The following is a 21,292-nucleotide window of genomic DNA, read 5'->3' on the forward strand; positions in this document are numbered from 1 at the left end:
CAACACGGGATGCTCCTAAAATTTTCGGACGTCCTAGGGGACATCTACATGTAAGACGCCGACGGGGTCCTCGCCTTTTCCCTGCTCCAAAATTTGCCCAAATGTTGACTGTTTGACTCGGACGTCCTAGGGGACGTCTTCGACGCCTGATTCACCTCCTTCGTCTTCCGGGCACGTTTTGGTGGTCAAAACGACAGCATTAGCAGAAACTCAAAACACGAAAGTTGTAGAAAATCTTGTCTAGTTTCAAGAACTTCTTTACTTGTGTCAATCAGAGCTCCAAAACTTGGGATATGACCAAAACATTGAAGAATGGTTAGTTTTCCCAATAACGTTTCTTCATTCTTTTAGCAATTCGTTTTAGTTGCAGGTTCCGCCCACTTTTAGTATGATGTATTGACCTACATATGAAGTTTAACAACTCATCAAAGTAGTTTCATTCTTGCACAATTATACATCAGTTCAACAGATCTATGAAAATTTAGTACATGCATCAAATAGACTTATCAAATAGCTAAAGAATAGTTATGAATGGACGGAAACGTTGTCGGAATAACCGGGAGTAAAATTGTTATTTATAGAAATAATAACGTTAGTTAATATGCCAACTTTGAAGGCTTGGAAGACTGACTTTCCGACATCCAAATTGAGAAAACAATATATCATTTGAAAGACTCTTGACATACTAAATAACACAAAAAGAATCGGGTAAAATAGAGATCGGATGAAGAAGTTACAGGCATTTGAAGTTCACCGAAAAATAGAAAAAAACACAACACCGATGACCACCGGCCACCGGCTACTCTGACGGCGCATGGCGGCATATAGAGTGAGTGGTGGTGCGTGGTCGGTGCCAAAATGTTGCCAACACGATTTCCTTCAATAAGCAAAGTGGGCCCCACATCAATCAGTGTTATTCAGGTGAAAAACTGGACTGAACAGGCGTCATGAACAATTATTGAAAATTGAAGTTATATATAATTGAGTTTGTAAGAAATTTGTGCGTACTCTAGTTTCAGACACCTAATATTTCTTAGGAATAAACACTACCCCTCTATATATATATATATATATATATATATATATATATATATATATATATATATATATAGTATAATACACCCGTATACACATACAAATACGAAGGTCAATTGAGGTGCAGATAACGGGGTTTCTTCACAAATACTTATAGAGTAAGTAATACTTGATTTTTTTGCATTAAGAATACTATCTAAGCTATTGGTGGATTGTATACCGAAATGACACGGTATTAAAAATATGAGTCCCTATATTGTTGTCACGTGATTTGGCAAAAACACCGAATTCAACACCATTAGTGACAAAATATATGTAAAGCTTAAGGAACTCTGGAAATTTGCCAGAGTATAAATGACACTAAAAAGTTATATAGGGTGTCATTAGGATAAATAAACGAGATATGGGTTGAAACATTTTATGAAATTTAATACAAATATTTTGCCAATAATTGTTAGAAAAGTAGCCAAAAGAGCGAACGGCTAGCTGGGAATTTTGTATTTAGTTAACCTACCTACCAATGTGAGTATCTTGCGACTTTTCCCCGTTTGGGATATATGGAAATTGTATTTGAATAAACATAAATTTACAAGGGTATCTGAGTATTTGGTATATAATACATGATCTAATAGATTATTTATTATGATTGTTTTAAAAATAAGATATGGAAAAACAATTATAACTTTTATATAAAAATGCATCATGGCAATTGTGTGTTTGAGAAGTCAAATGAAAAGTGGTGCCCATGCATACATTGAATGTGACTGCATAAAAGTTGAACAGAATCCTAGAAAGCGGATTAAGACTCTACTGGGGATGGTACCTCCCTTCGCGAAGTAGATGTATTTTGCTATTATAGGTTGATTTGTTCTTCCTATCTTGGGAAAATACCGCACTAGAGTGTTATGTCACGTAGGATGACTAAACGGATAAATGGAGTAAACTATAAGTACATTGTTTTGTTGTATGCATTTCATGCAAAGCATTGCATGTATATAAATTAAAGAAACAAATTTACAAATTAGAATATGAATGTTATTGTGTAAACCCAAGTAAATCACTGGACATATTTGTTTTATGTGGCATGTATCTCAGGTGCAGGTGCAAGAGCTTCAGGCGAGAAATAAATAATATATAAAGAATAAAGTTTGAGGCCCATGTAAGATATTCTACTCAACTATGGTTTTGTATTCAGTTTGAATACCCCAAAATATTGTAAAAATTATAAACACTCGTGGACTTTTGTAAAATAATTTTTTTATACATGACTACTCGTTGTATTTTTATAATAAAAATAAGTTTGTATAATTTCTATAAAGTTGGGGTGTTACAAGATGCCATGTGAGGTTCAAGATTGACCATTGTTAAGCTCATGGTAGCGGTGTGTTAGTGATGACTTGTCATGAAGTAATGCGTGTATTTAAGGTCTTTTAGTTGTTATTTCTAAATTTGGGATTTGTTGGAATTCACGATCGGATTGGCTCGAGGGTCGTTTTGCATGGTTTGGTGGTATGCATAGTCAGGGAGGGGACTGGGGGTAGCTATGACGAATAGATGATCGTCATCCATTATGTATGTTTCTAGAGTTTTAGGCTAATGGATTCTCGGTTTTTGGTGTAGTATGAAAGATAGAGTTAGTTTATAGTCGTAATTTCGAGAGTTTTCACGGTTTCAGTATTTTCGCTATGAATAGCGTCGTATCGTTCATATAGAAAGGGAATTATTGCAATTGAGTGTTCCAAGGGATTGGACTGTTTATTGGTAGTGGTTGGGCTTCAAGTGATCTCCCGAATTTTCTCTATGGACATGTTTGAATTTTTCGGTGTTGTTGGAAGAAGCATATGGATTGTGTCAGTTCATTTTCCAAAAAAAGAAATCTAACCGAGTCAGATTTCGAGGAGGAAATCTAATTTAAGTGGGGGAGAATTTTAACACCTAGTTGTAGGACGTTTTTTTTTTTTAAATTTCAAGATAGTGGGCCATAATTTGATTGAGTAAAATTCTTGTCCTTCAAGGGGATAGAGTTTAGGCCTTATCAAATATTGATAATGTTGGTCAAGTGGTTAAAGCCCTTGAATTGTGCTTTGAAGCAAAAGGGTAAAATAGGAAATGTGATATTTTGGGCTTGTTGCATGAATTAATGATTTTAGTTCGGTATTTTTAAGTAAAAAATAACTAGATAGGATTGTGAGGCTTGTCAATACCTTCACGTGCATATAAAGATCACTGCAAACGAAGTTATAACAAAAAAGTTATGATCGTTTGAAGCTGAAGTTGAAAACAGGAAATCGAGAAGTTATATGTGAGAGCGTTGGGCATCTTGGGTGAAGAGCTCAAGGTTTGATCTAGCAAGAATACTTCATTTATGGATGATTGTGAGTAAAAAGCTTCCACCTTACTTCTAAGGTCGGCCCAAGCCCAGGGCATCAACCAATATGGGGGCATCAATTTTTGGTAGCTATTATGGGTATTTTCATTTGGACCAAAAATTTGATCCATAAATCCAACGCAAAGTCCAGCTGAAAAATGAAGGCGCCGACCTAAAATTGAAGCGGGAACCGGCTCAAGAAAAATTACACATCTGATTATCGAAGAAATTATTAAACAGAACATGAGGGTCGAGGAGATAGGGAGAAGACGATGATACAAGGAGAAGAAGATGAGGTGACAGGGAGAAAACACACGCCAACCACACCTTTTATTCATCCCAAGTTCTCGGTTCCTTATTTCTTCTAAAGACATTTCTTTCACAGATTATGAATTTTAGTAGTGATATGCTGATTCGTTTTACATATTTTCATTCTCCTAATTCCCAAAGCAATTCTTAGTTTGGTTGTCTCGAAAAAGTGATTTAAAGGAGCGAGATAGCGGTAAAGATGCAAAACGGAAATCAAATTGTAGGAAAATACTTGTGGTATACAAAACGTAGATCTATATCCTCCTTATTGCTCTAATTATATTATTTTTTCGATTTTCTTTCTAATCAATCACATCTCTGTAGGTTCGATTTTTATTGGGTCTTGCATAATTTGGTGTACCAGGGTTTATTTCTTTTGTGTACATTTTCTTGATGTGTTGCTCATATAAGAAGAGTTTGTTTCATAATAGTTAGAATCAAAGCAACTGGAATCATTTTGCTTAAGTACAATGCTATTATTGACCAGTCTACTTGCACATTGCAAATTTTTTTATGTTGTAATTGGTTAGTTTTGGTGAAGTCCGTTGCTATTAATGGTCAAAAGAGAAGTTGTTGGAATCACTTGGCAAGCACATAGTTATTTAGAACGTGTCTTTGGTTTCTTTGATGTTATCTCTCGTAACTCAAACAATATTTAAAGAAAGTTGCTTGGATTCTATAAAATATTTAACTTTAGAGGCCTTGATAGGTCCTATGTAAGTGCAGCAGGTGTTTTATTTGTGTTACTAGTTGGGGGTAGAATAGACTATATGTAATTTATCTTTTATTTTCCTCCCATGTAACATTGTTAAACTTTTGTTGGTTCTCTCTTTTTTATATAGTTATTATTGTTTATAAAAACATTCGCATTTCAAAATCAATGTTGCTTTAAATGGTATAAATAGTTAATTTAGAAGAGAAACTATTAAATTAAATTAAAATAGTATTGTGAAATAAAAGTAATTTGTATTTCGCACTAGTATATTAGCAAAAAATCAATTTAAGATAAGAATTAAAGTTAGGGCATAATTAAATATGTTTGCCCGGGCATAAAAAGACAATGGACCGGCCCTGTTTACTTCTATTTTGTTAGATCTAGCTTTTGGTCCATATCTTATGCTTCGGTCCCATTTTTGGTGACGAGTTTGGAGTTGAGGTGACTCCAACTCCTTCTAAGTTGATAGAAGTATGTTTTGGATCATTTGAATCAAGAAAGTTGGCATCTTGGGGCTTTTTCTCTTGGTTATGCAAAGTATGTTGCCTTTTGGTGCATTAAAGTTTAGATCTTGTAAGTTGTGGCATTGTTATGGATAAAGTTGGAAACTTTATCCATCTTGACATCATGTTATTTCTGATGGGTTTTAGCCATATGAACATTCCTATGTGCACATACAAACCCTAATGCTTGGATCTAGGTTTCTCTAATTGAACATGCATTGAATCCAATACTTTTGAACAATAGATCTAGGTAATAACATAAGAAAAACAGATCTAGAAGATTACCTTAAGTTGCTTGCTTGAATCTTCTTGTCCTTGGAGCTTAGAGTCATAATTGTCACTCCTCTAATGGCTTACAAACACTAACTTAGCAAGAGGATGATTAGAGAGAGAGGGGAGGGAGCTAGAAATCGGCCAGGGTTCTTCCAAAGGCAAGAGTGCCGATTTCATCAACCCCTTAGGTCTATTTATACTTGTAAAGCTCCTAGGGTTTCACCCTTAAACCCTACTTGGATAACTTAGGCCCTAAGCAATCCAATATCCTAATGATAAGCCTTGGACGATTTCAAGGTCTATCCAAAGCCCTCAAAACCGTCCCCCCTTATCCATAAGGGATTATAGCCCAAAGTACAACTATCATACAATTGACAGTTTATGCCCTTCTATTTAATTAATCTCTTTAAGTCACCAAATTAATTCCTAATTAATTTATGACTTATATTAATCAAATAATAATATTATTATTCCTTATATTATTCTCATAATATATTAATAATATTTCTTCTCTCATTATAAATCATCCTGTCAAGTTGCTATGGTGAAGGCAACCCAAAAGGACCATGCACAACCGGGTCAAATACTTGCCTAATATAGTTGCATCCTTAGACACTATTCCAACAGTCTCCCACTTGGATAAGTCTAGTAACTATATATACAAGCATAATCCGATTAGCAATCATAGCTCTCAAAGACGTTGTCAAACTCTGATCTAATCAATCTTGTCCTTTAGATAAGGGATCGTACAATCCTCTGTTTAGATATCATGCTGACAATTCTATGGAACCAATTTGTCTCGCAATTGGTTTCTCGATCTCATATTTATTCGACATAGAACTTAATCGAACACATCAATTCAGTTCTGACCGGGCCCGGCACATAAGTCAAATCAAATCATCGAGCGGCCGAGATATCGCTTTTACCCTCTTAGGATAAAAGTAACAGATAAACTTCGACTTATATGCATTTACTTATTCATTAATCAACTATTCACAACAATGCGTTTTATAACATCAAGTTACTGATGCGGTTTCGCATTATCAATGTACAACCAATTAACAAATAACAAACCATATATCTAGGTTTTAAGACCATATGATATTATCGTCTTGCGATCACCCTTTTATCACATTCCATAAGGTGATTCCAGCAAGCGCGGGTTTGTTCCAATGCTCAAAACTAGTTCATAAGCACTCATGAACGTTGCAGCAAACTTCTGTTATGTCTAACACCATTTAGACAATCTACACACCAATTCATGACAATCTTCATTCATACCTACTTCCAACATATGAACGATTGTGGACAATTTGAATAATTTGATTATTCTTAATAAACTCAATTATTCTGGAAGTCAAAACATGCAAAGTGAAACAATAGTTAAACAATTAACATAAGACAGTAACATTACTCATAAATAATACTCTTTTTATTTACTCATCAAATGTTAATTACATTTATCTATTACACATTTCTAATACTATCTAATCTATACTAATATCATCCTTCAGCCCAATACTCCTAGCATGCTGCAAGTGCTTAACCCTACTCAGTCCCTTCGTAAGCGGATCTGATGGGTTATCTTCTGATGATATCCTCTTCACTACGAGTTGTCCTTCTTCTACACGATGTCTTATGAAGTGATATTTTCAGTCGATATGTCTTGATCTACCATGATCCCTCGGTTCCTTGGTCAAGGCAACCACTCCTTCGTTATCACAGAAAATCTCCATGGGCTCCTTTATGGCAGGTACAACTCCAAGATCACCGATGAAGTTCTTCAACCATATTGCCTCTTTCGACGCTTCGATCGCTGCAATGTACTCTGATTCGCACGTTGAATCAGCTACGGTTTCCTGCTTGGAACTTTTCCAAGTTACTGCTCCTCCATTCAGGGTAAAGACCCAGCCCGACTGCGAACGGTAGTTGTCCCTGTCGGTCTGAAAGCTGGCGTCACTATACCCTCGCACCTTCAAGTCATCACTCCCTCTGAGGACTAAAAACCATTCCTTCGTCCTCCGAAGGTACTTAAGAATATTCTTGACCGCAATCCAATGGGCTCTGCCAGGGTTCCCTTGATATCTACTAACCATGCTCAAAGCAAAGGCTACATCAGGGCGAGTACAAGTCATAGAATACATGATTGAGCCAACTACGGAAGCGTATGGTACTCAGCTCATTTCTGCTATTTCGGCTTCGGTACTCGGACTTTGAGTCTTACTCAACTTGGCATTACTTTGTATCGGTAATTCTCCCTTCTTCGAGTTTTCCATACTAAAACGTTTTAGTACTTTATCTAAGTAAGTGTTCTGACCAAGTCCTATTAGTCTCTTACTTCGTTCTCTCACTATCCTTATTCCCAGAATATAGGAAGCCTCTCCGAGGTCCTTGACAGCGAAACACTTCCCGAGCCAGGACTTAACCTCCTGCAGAGTCGGGACATCATTTCCTATGAGTAGTATGTCGTCGACATACAAAACGAGGAAGCTTACTATACTCCCACTAGCTTTGACATATACACATGATTCATCTTCGCTTCGTACAAATCCAAACTCTTTGACTTTCTCATCGAAGCAAAGATTCCATCTGCGAGATGTTTGCTTAAGTCCATAAATGGACTTCTCAAGCTTACACGCTCTATTTGGATGCTTCGGATCAACAAAACCCTCTGGCTGAGCCATGTAAACATCCTTAGCCAACTTCCCATTAAGGAAAGCGGTTTTGACATCCATTTGCCAAATCTCATAATCATGAAATGCGGCAATTGCTAGCATCACTCTAATAGATTTTATCTTCGCAACTGGTTAGAAGGTCTCATCATAGTCAACTCCGGGAGTTTGAGTAAAGCCCTTCGCAACTAATCGCGCCTTATATGTGTGTATGTTTCCATCCACGTCGGTCTTCTTCTTGAAGATCCATTTGCACCCAACGGTCTTACGTCCGGGCACATTATCAACCAAATTCCAAACTTGGTTGTCATACATGGACTGGATCTCGCTGTCCATTGCCTCTTTCCATTTCGCAGACTCCGGGCCTGCTATGGCTTCCTTATAGCTATTAGGTTCATCTAGATTTATTAGTGTACCATCACTAATATACGTATCCCCTTCGGTAGTAATATGAAAACCATAAAACTGGGGTTGAACTCTAACTCTTTCGGAACGTCTAAGAGGTAAGGACTCGTCAATTGGTTCAACCGGAGTTTCCTCCTCGGGTTGAGTGACAGCGGTAGAGGTTCCTTCATCTATCGACTCTTGAATCTCTTCAAGCTCGATTTGCCTCCCACTGTCTCCTTGGCTTATGATCTCTCGCTCTCGGAAAACTCCTCTCCTCGCAACAAAGACAACATTGTCCTTCGGTCTATAGAAGAAATATCCAAAGGATTTCTGCGGGTAGCTGATGAAAATACATTGCTCACTACGAGGTTCGAGCTTGGTGTGAGTATCTCGTCTTACGAAAGCCTCGCAACCCCAAACCTTGATATGTGCTAACGAGGGAGCCTTCCCTGTCCACATTTCGTGAGGTATTTTGGCAACCTTCTTAGTAGGGACTCGGTTAAGGATATGGGCGGCAGTCTCTAAGGCATACCCCCAGAATGAGATAGGTAGTGAAGCACGACTCATCATAGAGCGGACCATGTCTAACAAGGTTCGATTACGCCTTTCTGCCACACCATTCAACTTCGGTGTCCTAGGTGGCGTCAATTGTGAAACTATTCCACACTCCTTGAGATAGTCGTGGAATTCAAGACTTAGGTACTCTCCTCCTCGATCGGATCGAAGCATCTTGATTTTCCTGCCCAATTGATTCTCCACTTCATTCTTGAACTCTTTGAACTTTTAAAACGTTTCTGACTTTTGTTTGATTAAGTAGATATACCCATATCTACTATAGTCATCGGTAAAAGTCACATAGAAGCGGTTCCCATCCTTTGTGGTTGATCTAAACGGTCCACATACATCGGTATGTATGAGGTCCAATAGACCCTCACCCCTTTCACATGTACTAGTGAAGGGTGACTTGGGCATCTTTCCAAGCAAACAAGACTCGCATGTGTCATCTTCCCTAAGGTCGAATGACTCAAACACTCCATCCTTTTGGAGTTGGTCTATGCGCTTCTTGTTGACATGTCCAAGACGACAATGCCACAAGGATGCTTTATCCATACTATTGGAAGAATCCATGCATAAAACATCATTTCCTAGGTTATCTACAATCATAACAGTTTCATAAATTCCATTACATGGTATTGCTTCAAAATATAAGACACCATTTAGATAAGCACAAATAGAACCATTCTCATTATTAAAAGAAAATCTAAATCCTTGTCTAAACAAACCATGAAATGAAATTATGTTTCTTGCCATTTCTGGCGAATAGCAACAATTGTTTAAATCTAAACATAAACCATTCCTAAGCACTAGAGAATACACTCCAATCTTGGTCACAGGCGACGATCTTCTGTTCCCCATGATTAGATTTATTCTTCCATGCTCCACATCCCTATTTCTTCTTAGTCCCTGCAATTCAGAACAAATGTGGTAACCACACCTGGTATCGAGGACCCAAGAAATAGCATGAGATGAATCATTAGATTTAATTGTGTATATACCTGCAAAAGACGGCTTGATCTTTCCTTCCCTGATGGCTTGCATGTAGTCTGGTCAGCTTCTCTTCCAATGCCCTATTTTGTGGCAATGGTGGCACTCTGCCTCCTTTGGGTTAGGGTTAGGCTTAGCGGGATCAACTTTGGTCCCACTAGAAGAGGAACCATCTCGGGACTTTCCCTTGCGGTGGCTCTTTGACGGAGCCTTGCTCTTCTTGCCTCTTCCTTGCCCAATGGCCAAAACAGGAGCAGCAGGTGGATTGGGAGTGGGTGCAACAGACTTGTCCTTGAGGTTGCTCTCAACAACCCTAAGGAGACCTTGGAGCTTACTTAGGGTGACCTCTTCCTTGTTCATGTGGTAGGTCATCCTAAATTGATTGTAACACGGAGGCAAGGAGTGAAGCACCATGTCGATCGCCAAGTCTTCCCCAAAGTCAACATTCAACTTGCGAAGACGATCGACATACCTTTGCATCTTTTGCAGGTGCACGGTTAAAGATTCTCCATGACCCATTTTGGCGGAGATCATGTTAGAGAAGATCTCGTAACGTTCCTGCCTCGCGTTTTGGTGGTATCTCTCCAACAAGTCTTGGTGCATTTCGTACGGATACATGTCCTCATAGGACTTTTGGAATTCGGCGTTCATTGTGGCTATCATGATGCAATGTACCTTCGTTGCATCACGTTCATGAGTCTCAAAAGCAGTCATTTCAGCCGGAGTAGCAATTTCTGGGTTGATCTTCTCGAGCTTCTCATCGAGGACATACTCCTTGTCCTCATAGCGAGCAATTGTGCGAATGTATCTTATCCATTCGCTAAAGTTCGTCCCATCGAAAGTCACCTTTTGGCAAAGGCTCATCAATGTGAACGAGCTAGCAACAACGTTGTTCGCGTTCGACATCTACAAATAGAAAGGACAAAGATAGATTAGAATTTGAATCCCTAATAATCACCCAATAAGAAAATTAGGGCTAGGATCCAACAACAATATTTACATATTAGAAAAGGGATGCCGTAATCTAACATGCAAACAATTTGAAGGTAAGTGAATGACAATTCACTAATTCTCCACCATGAAAACATAACTTTAAGTTCTAAATGTATTGAGAATTCTTAGGTTTGGATGAGATTCATTGAAACTTTTCAGTGGCATGTTTAAATCTCGATATGCACCTCTCGTTTGTGACTGGGATACCGAGGATCACAAAGTGGGTGTGAATTACCATGCAAATTCACATGGTGCCTTCATTGTAACAATCACCTATTCGATGTGCCGGTAAACCACACACGCTCCATCGAACTATGATAAACAATGAATCACCATTTGCCACCTTTGCTTAGAACCAATTAGTGTGCCGGTAAACCACACACGCTCCACTAACTTCTCAGCAAGGGTGCAAAGTGTAATTTCATGGGATTGCATCAATTCACTTTTCCTAAAGTAACAAGGATTGGGAATTTTTGAAAAACATGTAGTTACTTTGTATTTCATATTATACTTTTAATGAGGAGATGAGGTTGCCCTATCCTACCCGTTCGGCTAACGACCCTCCACCGATCAAGCAAGCGGTGGGTGTGAGTGTACACCCATTAAGCACCATTTTATAGGCAGCAACCTTATACCCACCTTATAGACCGGCTTCGTGAATGAGGCCTACTAACGGTAAGACTAGCATTTTAATTATATATATATATATATATATATATATATATATATATATATATATATATGTTAATCTTGTAATATTATATTATTATAGGGTTGAATTTTAAACTTGTGAAATTCTAGGGTTTGAAATTCAAATTGTCTAAATTAAACTTTTAATCACAAAACATAAATTTCAAAACTTGAGGGCAAGTTTTTAACTTTTCAAAACATAGGGGATCAAATAACAAATAATCTAAATTAACATTTAATCACATAATTATCCATATTTGATTTATTTAATTATTTCTTGCAAAACAATTTACCAATTTAATTAAAATAATTAATCAATTATCACATAAGGAAATTAATATTTAATTAATTGATAAATATCTTCAATTAGGTCAAGAATATACTCAAATATATCTTAAAATCGGATTTATATTGATCTATTAAGATTAAGGTAAGCAAAAGATAAACAACAAGAAATCCCGAAATTAGCTCTTTCTGACGCTCGAACTCGCCGAGTACCACAACGGACTCGCCGAGTTGAGCCTACTCGCCGAGTCCACTATGGGACTCGCCGAGTTCATCAGGCAGAATGACAAAATTCGAATTTTTCAAGCAACAAACAAGCAACCAATGCATCAATTCAATAGAAACCAATCTAGGCTCTGATACCACTGGTGTGTTTTAGCCATATGAACATTCCTATGTGCACATACAAACCATAATGCTTGGATCTAGGTTTCTCTAATTGAACATGCATTGAATCCAATACTTTTGAACAATAGATCTAGGTAATAACATAAGAAAAACAGATCTAGAAGATTACCTTAAGTTGCTTGCTTGAATCTTCTTGTCCTTGGAGCTTAGAGTCACAATTGTCATTCCTCTAATGGCTTACAAACACCAACTTAGCAAGAGGATGATTAGAGAGAGAGGGGAGGGAGGTAGAAATCGGCCAGGGTTCTTCCAAAGGCAAGAGTGCCGATTTCATCAACCCCTTAGGTCTATTTATACTTGTAAGGCTCCTAGGGTTTCACCCTTAAACCCTAATTGGATAACTTAGGCCCTAAGCAATCCAATACCCTAATGATAAGCCTTGGACGATTTCAAGGTCTATCCAAAGCCCTTAAAACCGTCCCCCCTTATCCATAAGGGATTATAGCCCAAAGTACAACTATCATACAATTGACAGTTTATGCCCTTCTATTTAATTAATCTCTTTAAGTCACCAAATTAATTCCTAATTAATTTATGACTTATATTAATCAAATAATAATATTATTTTTCCTTATATTATTCTCATAATATATTAATAATATTTCTTCTCTCATTATAAATCATCCTGTCAAGTTGCTATGGTGAAGGCAACCCAAAAGGACCATGCACAACCGGGTCAAATACTTGCCTAATATAGTTGCAGCCTTAGACACTATTCCAACAATTTCATATATAAAAGTTGGAGGCTTGGACTTAATAGATTAATTTGTTAAAAGTGAATTCTTGGACTTTTTGGGCTTACAGTTTAAATATTGTTTGTTTTGGAAAGGCTTAATGGATAAAGTTGGAAACTTTATCCATCTGGGCCTTATGGGAGTTTATATCTGTAATTTAGAGGATTCACCTAACGGATTAAGTCACCCTCTGGATTCACCCTCAGTGCGATACGCTTCTTCTGGGCATATGGGTGCTTTTTTGGGTTTTCTAATATAAGCTTGTTAAGTGCATTCAATCGACTTTTCTATCCGATAGTGAGCGTTGGGTTCTCATAGAAAGTGTTGTTCATTTTTTGACCATAATTTGACTTTTTTCACTTTTGATTAGGTTTGACATTGGGTCAAGCTTTAGGGTATTAAGTCTTAGGCTGTTTTTGACCTAGAGTTATATAATTAGGTGGTTGTTGAGCCAACCTTCTCTTTCTGTGCGCTGTTGTGATTTCTGTTTGTAACGATGTGAGTTTTCTCACTATACTTTGTATTGTAGTATGTATCTTTGCGTGTAGGATGTCATTATGCAATAGTGATATGTTAGTCTGGTAGATCTGTTATGTTTACCTGTATTGTTTGTTTGTTTGCATATGTCGAATATTGTGTTTAGGTTGAGGCGATCCTGCTTTGTGTTGTAGGCCAAGATACCCGGACGATCTAGGTGTATTGTAGGCCTTGCGAGGCAGTTCAGTCAGACTATAGGCCCAATGGAGCGGTCCAGCTATATTGTAGGCAAGGGGTGGTCAAGTTAGACTATAGGCTCGGGAGAGCGGTCCAGGTGTACTATAGGTTTTGTGAGGTGGTCCAGTCAGAATGTAGGCTCATGTGTGGATGCATTGTATGTGTATTGTTGTGTGGCGTAATTTAGGGAATTCAGTAAACTTTGACTTATAGTTATCGATTAAATGTTTTTCAGGTACTTTGATGGTTCGAGGGCGAATGCGTAATTATACACACCCATCAACAGTTTAATGATTTGAGATTCCATGACATTTTTTTATAATCTTATTTGAACTATGGTTTACAAATAAAGGATTTTTGCTTGAAAATGTCTTATGAAAATATGTGTTTAAAAATGAAAATTGGGACGTTACAAGATGGCTTCTATTTTTGATGGTGCTCGAATCTAATAAGTTGTTGCCTCTACCATCGTTTTTTGCAGTGTTGATGTTTTTCTGTTGTTCGTCTTCATCCATTAGATGGTAGACAATACCCAAGCTTGGCGTAGGTTTGGTGCTGAGTATTTGGGTCTTTATGGTCCCGAAATTGTCATCAAGACCCATCAGAAATTTGTATACACAGTCTTTCTCTTTGGACTCGATAAGTCTTTTTCCTAGGTTGCAAGAATAGTTGGGGCACGTTCATGTTGGTGAAGAAGAGACAGATTCAATTTCATGCTATACACCCTTCATCATCGTGAAGTAAGTGAAAACCGAGTAATTCTCTTGTCTTATAGTTGTTAGGGTTCGTTTCAACTTGTAAGCCCTCAGAGCTCTTTGTTTTCCAGATCTCTCTTAGAGGTCTTCACAAATCTGTTTAGCCGTCATTACATATTTGACATGTTTTTTATCTCTGTTTCCGTGACAATAGTAATCCATCCTTTGATGATGCCGTCACTTTGCAGCCATGCCTTGTATTCTTGCGCATCTTCTGCTGGTTTTGGGATAGTTCCATCAATGAAGTCGACCCTATTCTTGGGAATGAGGAATTCACTCATCTCCCGAGACCAGTCAGGATAGTTGTCATTCAAACTATCATTCACGTGCATCTGATGAGGATAATCAGTAAGGTGAATATAGTATGGCGAATCTGGATCAAAAGAGGGGTTTTTGGCACTTCCTTCGGCGTCATCTGTTGGTACAACCATGGTGGCCTTTGGTTTGTGATTTCAATGGATCAGAGGATCCGTTGATACCATATAGAAAACAAAAGTAAAGTTCAACTGGAACGAATTGATTCCGGGGTTATCTCATACAATCGACAAAGGAGAGTATATATACATCATTATGAACTAAAGGATAAGCAGGAAATTAGATAGAATCCTACCGGGAAACTAGGAAGAAAATAAAGATAAGATAAACATAATCTTGATATTAATATTATTTTCTTCAAGTGTAGGCTTCTATTCATGGATTTTGTGAATTCTAGTGGAATTCAATTTCGAAGTAACTACGAGATAAGACTAGGCTTCACCCCGAGGGGGATGTTTTTTTCGGTATTATGCTATAACAGATTTCACAAAATTACAGGAAAAACTATGTACAACTCAATGAAAAGTTTGATATAAAAGATTCCCATGGTCCTCTCATAATTTTAGGATAATGCTATAAATGAGTAGATCTTTTGAAAAACAACGTTATTCTAATAAGAAAAAAAATGAATGTATGATGCTATGATAGGAATAAATGGAAGTAGATGCTATTTCTTACCAGATGTCAATTTCTCGACCAAGCTGATTATGTTGACCGAGAACCAAGCTGATTATGTTGTAAAGGTTGATTATGTTCCAAAATTGAAATGGCTAAAAATTAGTACATAAAAAATAGGAAATAAAAAACATTTGCAAAAAATAGCAAGTTACTTTAATTTATTTTGTGTGGTATAGCATCCTACTTACAAAATTTTCAACTATGGCATTGTAATTTCAATTTTTTTTCTTATTAAGACATTGTACTTTGAAAAACCCAATTATAACATTCTACTTTTGATATTTTCCTTATTAGGAGATTATACTTGGAATTTTTTGGCCAAAATATAACAGATAAAATTGATGTGTTTGGATGAAATTGTTAAAATTTCATAGATTTTTCTATAGTACAATGTCATAGTAGGAAGAATACAAGTATGATGCTATAATAAACAAATGGAAAAAGTACATTGATATTTTGAACATCCATAACATTAAAAAATTGGTTTGTGATGATTCCATTGACCTCTCGACCAAGTTGTGATTTATCATCAGCAGCGCCTGACACAAATAAAAAACAAAATCCCAAGTAAAACAACGAAATCGCATGTTTAAATCACAAGTGACCCGACTTCAATTGTTAATTTGTCGGCTAAGAACACCATTTTTCTAAATTTTTGGCTATTAGGTGGAAAGTGATTAGAAAAAGTGGCTCTTTTTATTTTTTTCTCTTTATTTTATCGCATGCCTAAAGTTAAACTCAATTTAGATACCGTCGTACCTTTTATAATAAGATCTAAGACACATTGTACCCGTTCCACCATGATTCCAACATAGTAAAATGAAAAAAAAAAAAAAAAAAAAAAAACACCTCATCTATAGATTTTTTTGCAAGAAAGAGTGGCCAACAGTAACATACATGCTCATTTACTTAGATCATAACATTACACAACTGATGTATTAGAATTCATCGTAAGCTCATAATATGAGGCTTCTTTAATACCATATTAAATTATTGATACATGTTGGATGCCACATTCTAGCCACTTCCATCAAGATTTCCATTAGAAGCAAGATGAGACTAGTATTGCTACAAAAACAAAACCCAACAAACAAACATGTATAAATCATCCTAAACTAAATCACCTTATTCAAAAATATGATCAAATAAATATCGTAATTACGTCCTTTAAGAAAACGGAAATTGAAAATTGTAATAAATTTCAGTAAAACAAAATTTATACCTAATTCAATATTTTGGAAGATTTTCTTTGGTATGGCTTACAAGATATTATTAACTTTGCTTTATAAAGTCATCAAAGTCAAGAGTACCTTGAAATTCCCAGTTTATGTGAAGGAAATTCATGTTAAATATTACAGTGATGGTGGTGGGAGGCGATGAATAGGATTGAACCGATTTACGGAACCCATTCATTCTTCCTTTTCGAAGCAATTCCCAAGTGCATATTTATACAATTAACCACAAACAAAAGCACACATATAATAAACAAACAATTAATCGATTTTAATATAAATAGTATACAACTAACCTTAGTAGTATAAGTCAAAACCTCACTCCAACAAAAATTCAAACTCACAACTTTGAACAACACCCATATTACAAATGCCATCAAATATAACTCCAAATAGTAGTATAACTAAGCACAATAGTAGTAATAAACAACATTAATAAAGTCATCTATAATATACATTGGAAAACTACTTGCATTCCCAAGGATCTATCAGGCTTCTCTTTCTCTCTTCATCTTGGCAATTGTTACAACTTGTATCTTCTCTACTGTTTTCTTAGCAAATATGAAAAGATTATGTCTCCACTGCTTCTTGAAAAACAACACTCCAATAACACCCCAAAACCCTGTTGTAAAACCACTCATTACATCCGCATAAAACCATACCTTCGTATTGTTGTTGTGCAATATTGTGGGGACTTTATGATTTGAGCAATTTCTTGACAATGGTGCTCCACATAGATAGTTGTTTCCAGCATAAATAGTTGGGTCATTAAGGGTCTGCAATTGATTCCCTTTTGGAATTTGTCCAGACAAGTTGTTGTACGACAAATTCAAATGACTCAAAAAATTCAAAGCTGCCATGCTTGGAGGAATCACCCCAATCAATTCGTTTCCAGATAAATCGAGAGAAAATAACTTTTTCATGTTTCCAATGTTGTGTGGAATATCCCCAATGAGATGATTATTGGACAAATTAAGACCCATCAACATTGCAAGTTGGGTTAGCTTGACTGGTATTTCTCCAACAAGTTTATTGCTTGAAAGGTCCATGTTAAAAACCATATCCCATGTTGTTGTATATTCAAGATCAACACCTTTCATGACTTGAAACACATTCTCATCAGAATCAAAAGGGATAATCATTGAATGTACTCCGCTACTATTAACCATGGCTTTCAACTCTCCGAGACATTGAGGGATGGTTCCGGTTAAATTGTTGTATGCAACATCCAAAATTTGAAGATTTGAAGCTTTACACAACGATTGAGGAATTCTTCCGGTGAAATTATTGTTGTGTAACCTCAAAACTATCAAGGATGTAAGATTTTCCCCAATCCATTCAGGTATGTTTCCAGAGAATTCATTATCACCCAAATCTAAGATACACAAATCTCCTAAATTCCCCAATTCTTCAGGAAGTTCGCCAACAAAGCTATTGTCATTCAAACTTAATCGAAGTAATGATAATGAATTACGAGCTATTGTATTTGGAATAACACCAGACAACCGATTTGAGCTAAATATCATGGTCATCAACCGTTGCATATTATCAAAACAGTTGGGGATTTTCCCTGTTAACTTATTTTTGGAAAGATCAAGAAAGTCCAAATCTGTCTTGCATAAAGACCTTGGAATCGACCCATTGAAAAGATTATTTCCTAGAAATAACGCCCAATATGCAGAAGCATGGAAATTCCCCCCATTAGGAAGGTTTATCAAAGAACCACTGAGTTTGTTGTGGGAGAGGTCTAAGTAAGGAATGATGGGCGTCTTCTGCAACCATGTAGGAAGAGGTCCTGAGATTGAAGCATTGGACAACACTAACGTTTTAAGTTCCCTTTGATTTCGAAGCCATTGTGGAAATCCGTTTTCGATTTTGCAAGAACTGAGTCGAAGACTTACTAATTTGAATGGAGGTACCCACTCATGTGAAACATTGAATGTCAACTTACGATTAGAAGAAGCATCCAACTTCTTCAACATCGAAAGGTCAGAAAAATGGGCTTCAGAAACTACTCCTTCTAGAAAATTGTTAGAGATAACTAGAGAACGGAGTTTCAAAAGTTGCCCAAATGAAACGGGAATATTCCCATTTAACATATTTGAAGACAATGAAATTGTTTGTAAAGAAACAAGTCTTCCTAGAGATGATGGGATGGGGCCCATTAACTGATTGGATCCCAAATTCAAATATGTTAAATCGGTTAATTCTCCAATCGATTCTGGAATTCTCCCATTTAACAAATTAGAAGAAAGATCAAGAGAAGAAAGTGTCCCAAGGAATTTTGGAATGTGACCAGTTAACATGTTTTCAGATAGATCTAATACTTGTAAAAATCGTAAGCTTCTTATAGATTCAGGAATTGAACCTGTTAATTTGTTTCCAGATAGATGTAAGCCACTTAAATCGGTAAACCTTCCAAGTAGTTCTGGAATTGAACCATTTAAACTCAACTGTAAAAACAACCTCTCTAAAGCATAATGGGAGCATTCAGAAACATTTTTTAATGAGTCAATAATTTCTATATCAAATGGATTTTGTGACGCACTCAATTGTTTCAGGTGACAAAGCCTCCAGATTCCAATATGTTCAATCTGCTTAAACTCATTAGAAGAAAGATCAAGCTCTAGAAGATTAGGCATATTAGGAACCGATGAATTCAACATGTTTCCTGAAAGCTCAAGGACTCTTAAGGAACTCATGTTTGTTAAAAGTGATGGAAATGTCCCTTCAACTGAATTATCGCTAAGATCCAGATGTTGGATGTCATAAAATGTACTGAGATTAAGATGAGGGGTGGATAGAAACGTCTTATCAATCCCACAACTTGACAAATGCAATTCTGATAAAGAAGGGATCATGTTTAGCAAGGTTACAAGGCTTCCTATGAAACTAAGATCAAATGAAGAAAGATCCAGGAATTGAAGGGATGTCATGTTTTGAAGAATTGTAGGGAGAAAAGTTTCGAAAGAATTGAAGCCAAGATCCAGGTGTTTGATGTTGGGAAGTATTCTACTCGAATTAAGAAAAGGAATGGAAACTCCACAACTATGCAAATTTAACCATTCTAATGAAGGAATATTGTAAAGCACAATGTCCGAGTTCTGTGTTCCACTAAGATCCAGTGAACTTAAGTCGAGATGCTCGAGTGATGAAAGGCCAAGTGTCCATGACATATCATCTACTATTAGCTCTAAGTTTGAACTGAGATCAAGAACCTTTATATTAGAAAGATTCCCAATGTGATGAGGAATAATACCTTTAAAATCAGCATAGGAGAGATTGAGGTAGCTCAGGTGCTTCAAGGTTCCAATAAACTCAGGGATCATACTTCCTTGAAAATCATTCCCACTCAAGTCCAAGTGTTTCAGATGCATTAACTCTTCCAAAGAAGAGCTCACCTCATTCCCAACTAAGTAGTTTCCATCATCATTTTCAGGATCAAAAAGATATGCCATGTCTCCTCTGAGATAAACACCTTCCACATTTCCAGTGACTCTGTGGCATATGATTCTTTCCCACAAGCAACAGTTATTGCCAACCCATGATGACAACATTCCAGAAGGATCTTTCACACTTTGTTTGATCTTGAGAAGAGCAAGTCTCTCTTGCTTAGAGCAAACGACACTGACACTGACACTGACACTGACACTGATATTTCCAAGACCCAAACAAGTATATGTTGTGGCAACAAACAAAACACATACGAAAACGTGAGGGAGCCCCAAAACCCTTGAATTCTCCATTTTCAAGCTTGACTAGTTTTAGTTTAGAAGGAAGTTGAAGTGGAAAGGATGGATTGTTATAATGGAGTAATGGTTTGGTATGATAAAGTTACTAGTTTATTTATAAGTAGAGAATCGAAGAGCAACTTATTGCCATGCATGGAAGACTTGTAAATGGATAACTTACATTATTGTGGTCGTAGCCAGTCTCCATTCCCCAACTCCCATGGCAGAAGCAACATATAAGTTAAATTTGGCTTTAAATGCTTGAAATCAATTTCAAGGAAATGAACAGTTTCCTGCTTGAATAATAAAATGTATAGTGCAATCTGGTCTGGGTTTCATTTATTGATCATATTTTTAACAAAATTAAATTAATTATTTTAAGTCAGTATGCTACAATAGACCAACTACACCAAATTAAAGAAACGGAACTCATTTTACCCATCTAAAATCCAGCACCCACCCACCCAAAAACAATTAATATCTCAACAACCAGCAGTTTGGTGGGCTGCCGTGAAAATGCTCCAACAAAGAATAGTAGCACTACATTAGTTATTTAAGTTTATTCAACAAAAGTAAATGAATGGTATGCTCCACAAATGTTTATTACACAAAAGCCAAAATTTAACTATTTTGGGTTTAAAATTTAAATGCTTAAGATCAATTTCAAGTAAATGAACAGGTTATGCTTCAATTCGAAAAATCTTTGCTACGTCGCAATTTGGTTGAGGTTTCATTTTTCCGATTTTCACCCCAAGTCTCATTAGCTTTTTTAGTTAAAAAAAAACAAATTAGTCCATTTAAATGCTTATATTTTGGTTATTGTTGTTAAAGGTAATATATCTTTATTATTGTATTATATCCAATAGTATTTTTTAATATAATAATTTGTATATAATTTTTTATAAAACAAATTATTGAAACAATAAAAAAGGGTTTATGTCATTACTTAG

At 36.4% G+C, this 21,292-nt stretch overlaps 1 protein-coding gene and 1 long non-coding RNA gene across 2 annotated transcripts; one reads left to right on the forward strand and one right to left on the reverse strand.

The window, feature by feature from the left end:
* The first annotated feature begins 13,938 nt into the window (after positions 1 to 13,938).
* LOC122196115 (uncharacterized) lies at positions 13,939 to 15,130 on the forward strand. Its single transcript, XR_006187355.2, has 2 exons — positions 13,939 to 14,371; positions 14,575 to 15,130. It is a non-coding gene; the product is annotated as an uncharacterized LOC122196115 (long non-coding RNA).
* A 1,969-nt stretch (positions 15,131 to 17,099) lies between these two features.
* Positions 17,100 to 20,357, reverse strand: LOC111895280 (receptor-like protein 46). Its single transcript, XM_023891371.1, has one exon. The coding sequence runs from the start codon at positions 20,355 to 20,357 to the stop codon at positions 17,100 to 17,102; it is 3,258 nt and encodes a 1,085-aa protein (XP_023747139.1).
* Between the last annotated feature and the right edge of the window lie 935 nt (positions 20,358 to 21,292).

The sequence above is a fragment of the Lactuca sativa genome, chromosome 9 (genome assembly GCF_002870075.4).
Source record: "Lactuca sativa cultivar Salinas chromosome 9, Lsat_Salinas_v11, whole genome shotgun sequence".
In the NCBI taxonomy this organism is placed as follows: Eukaryota; Viridiplantae; Streptophyta; class Magnoliopsida; order Asterales; family Asteraceae; genus Lactuca; species Lactuca sativa.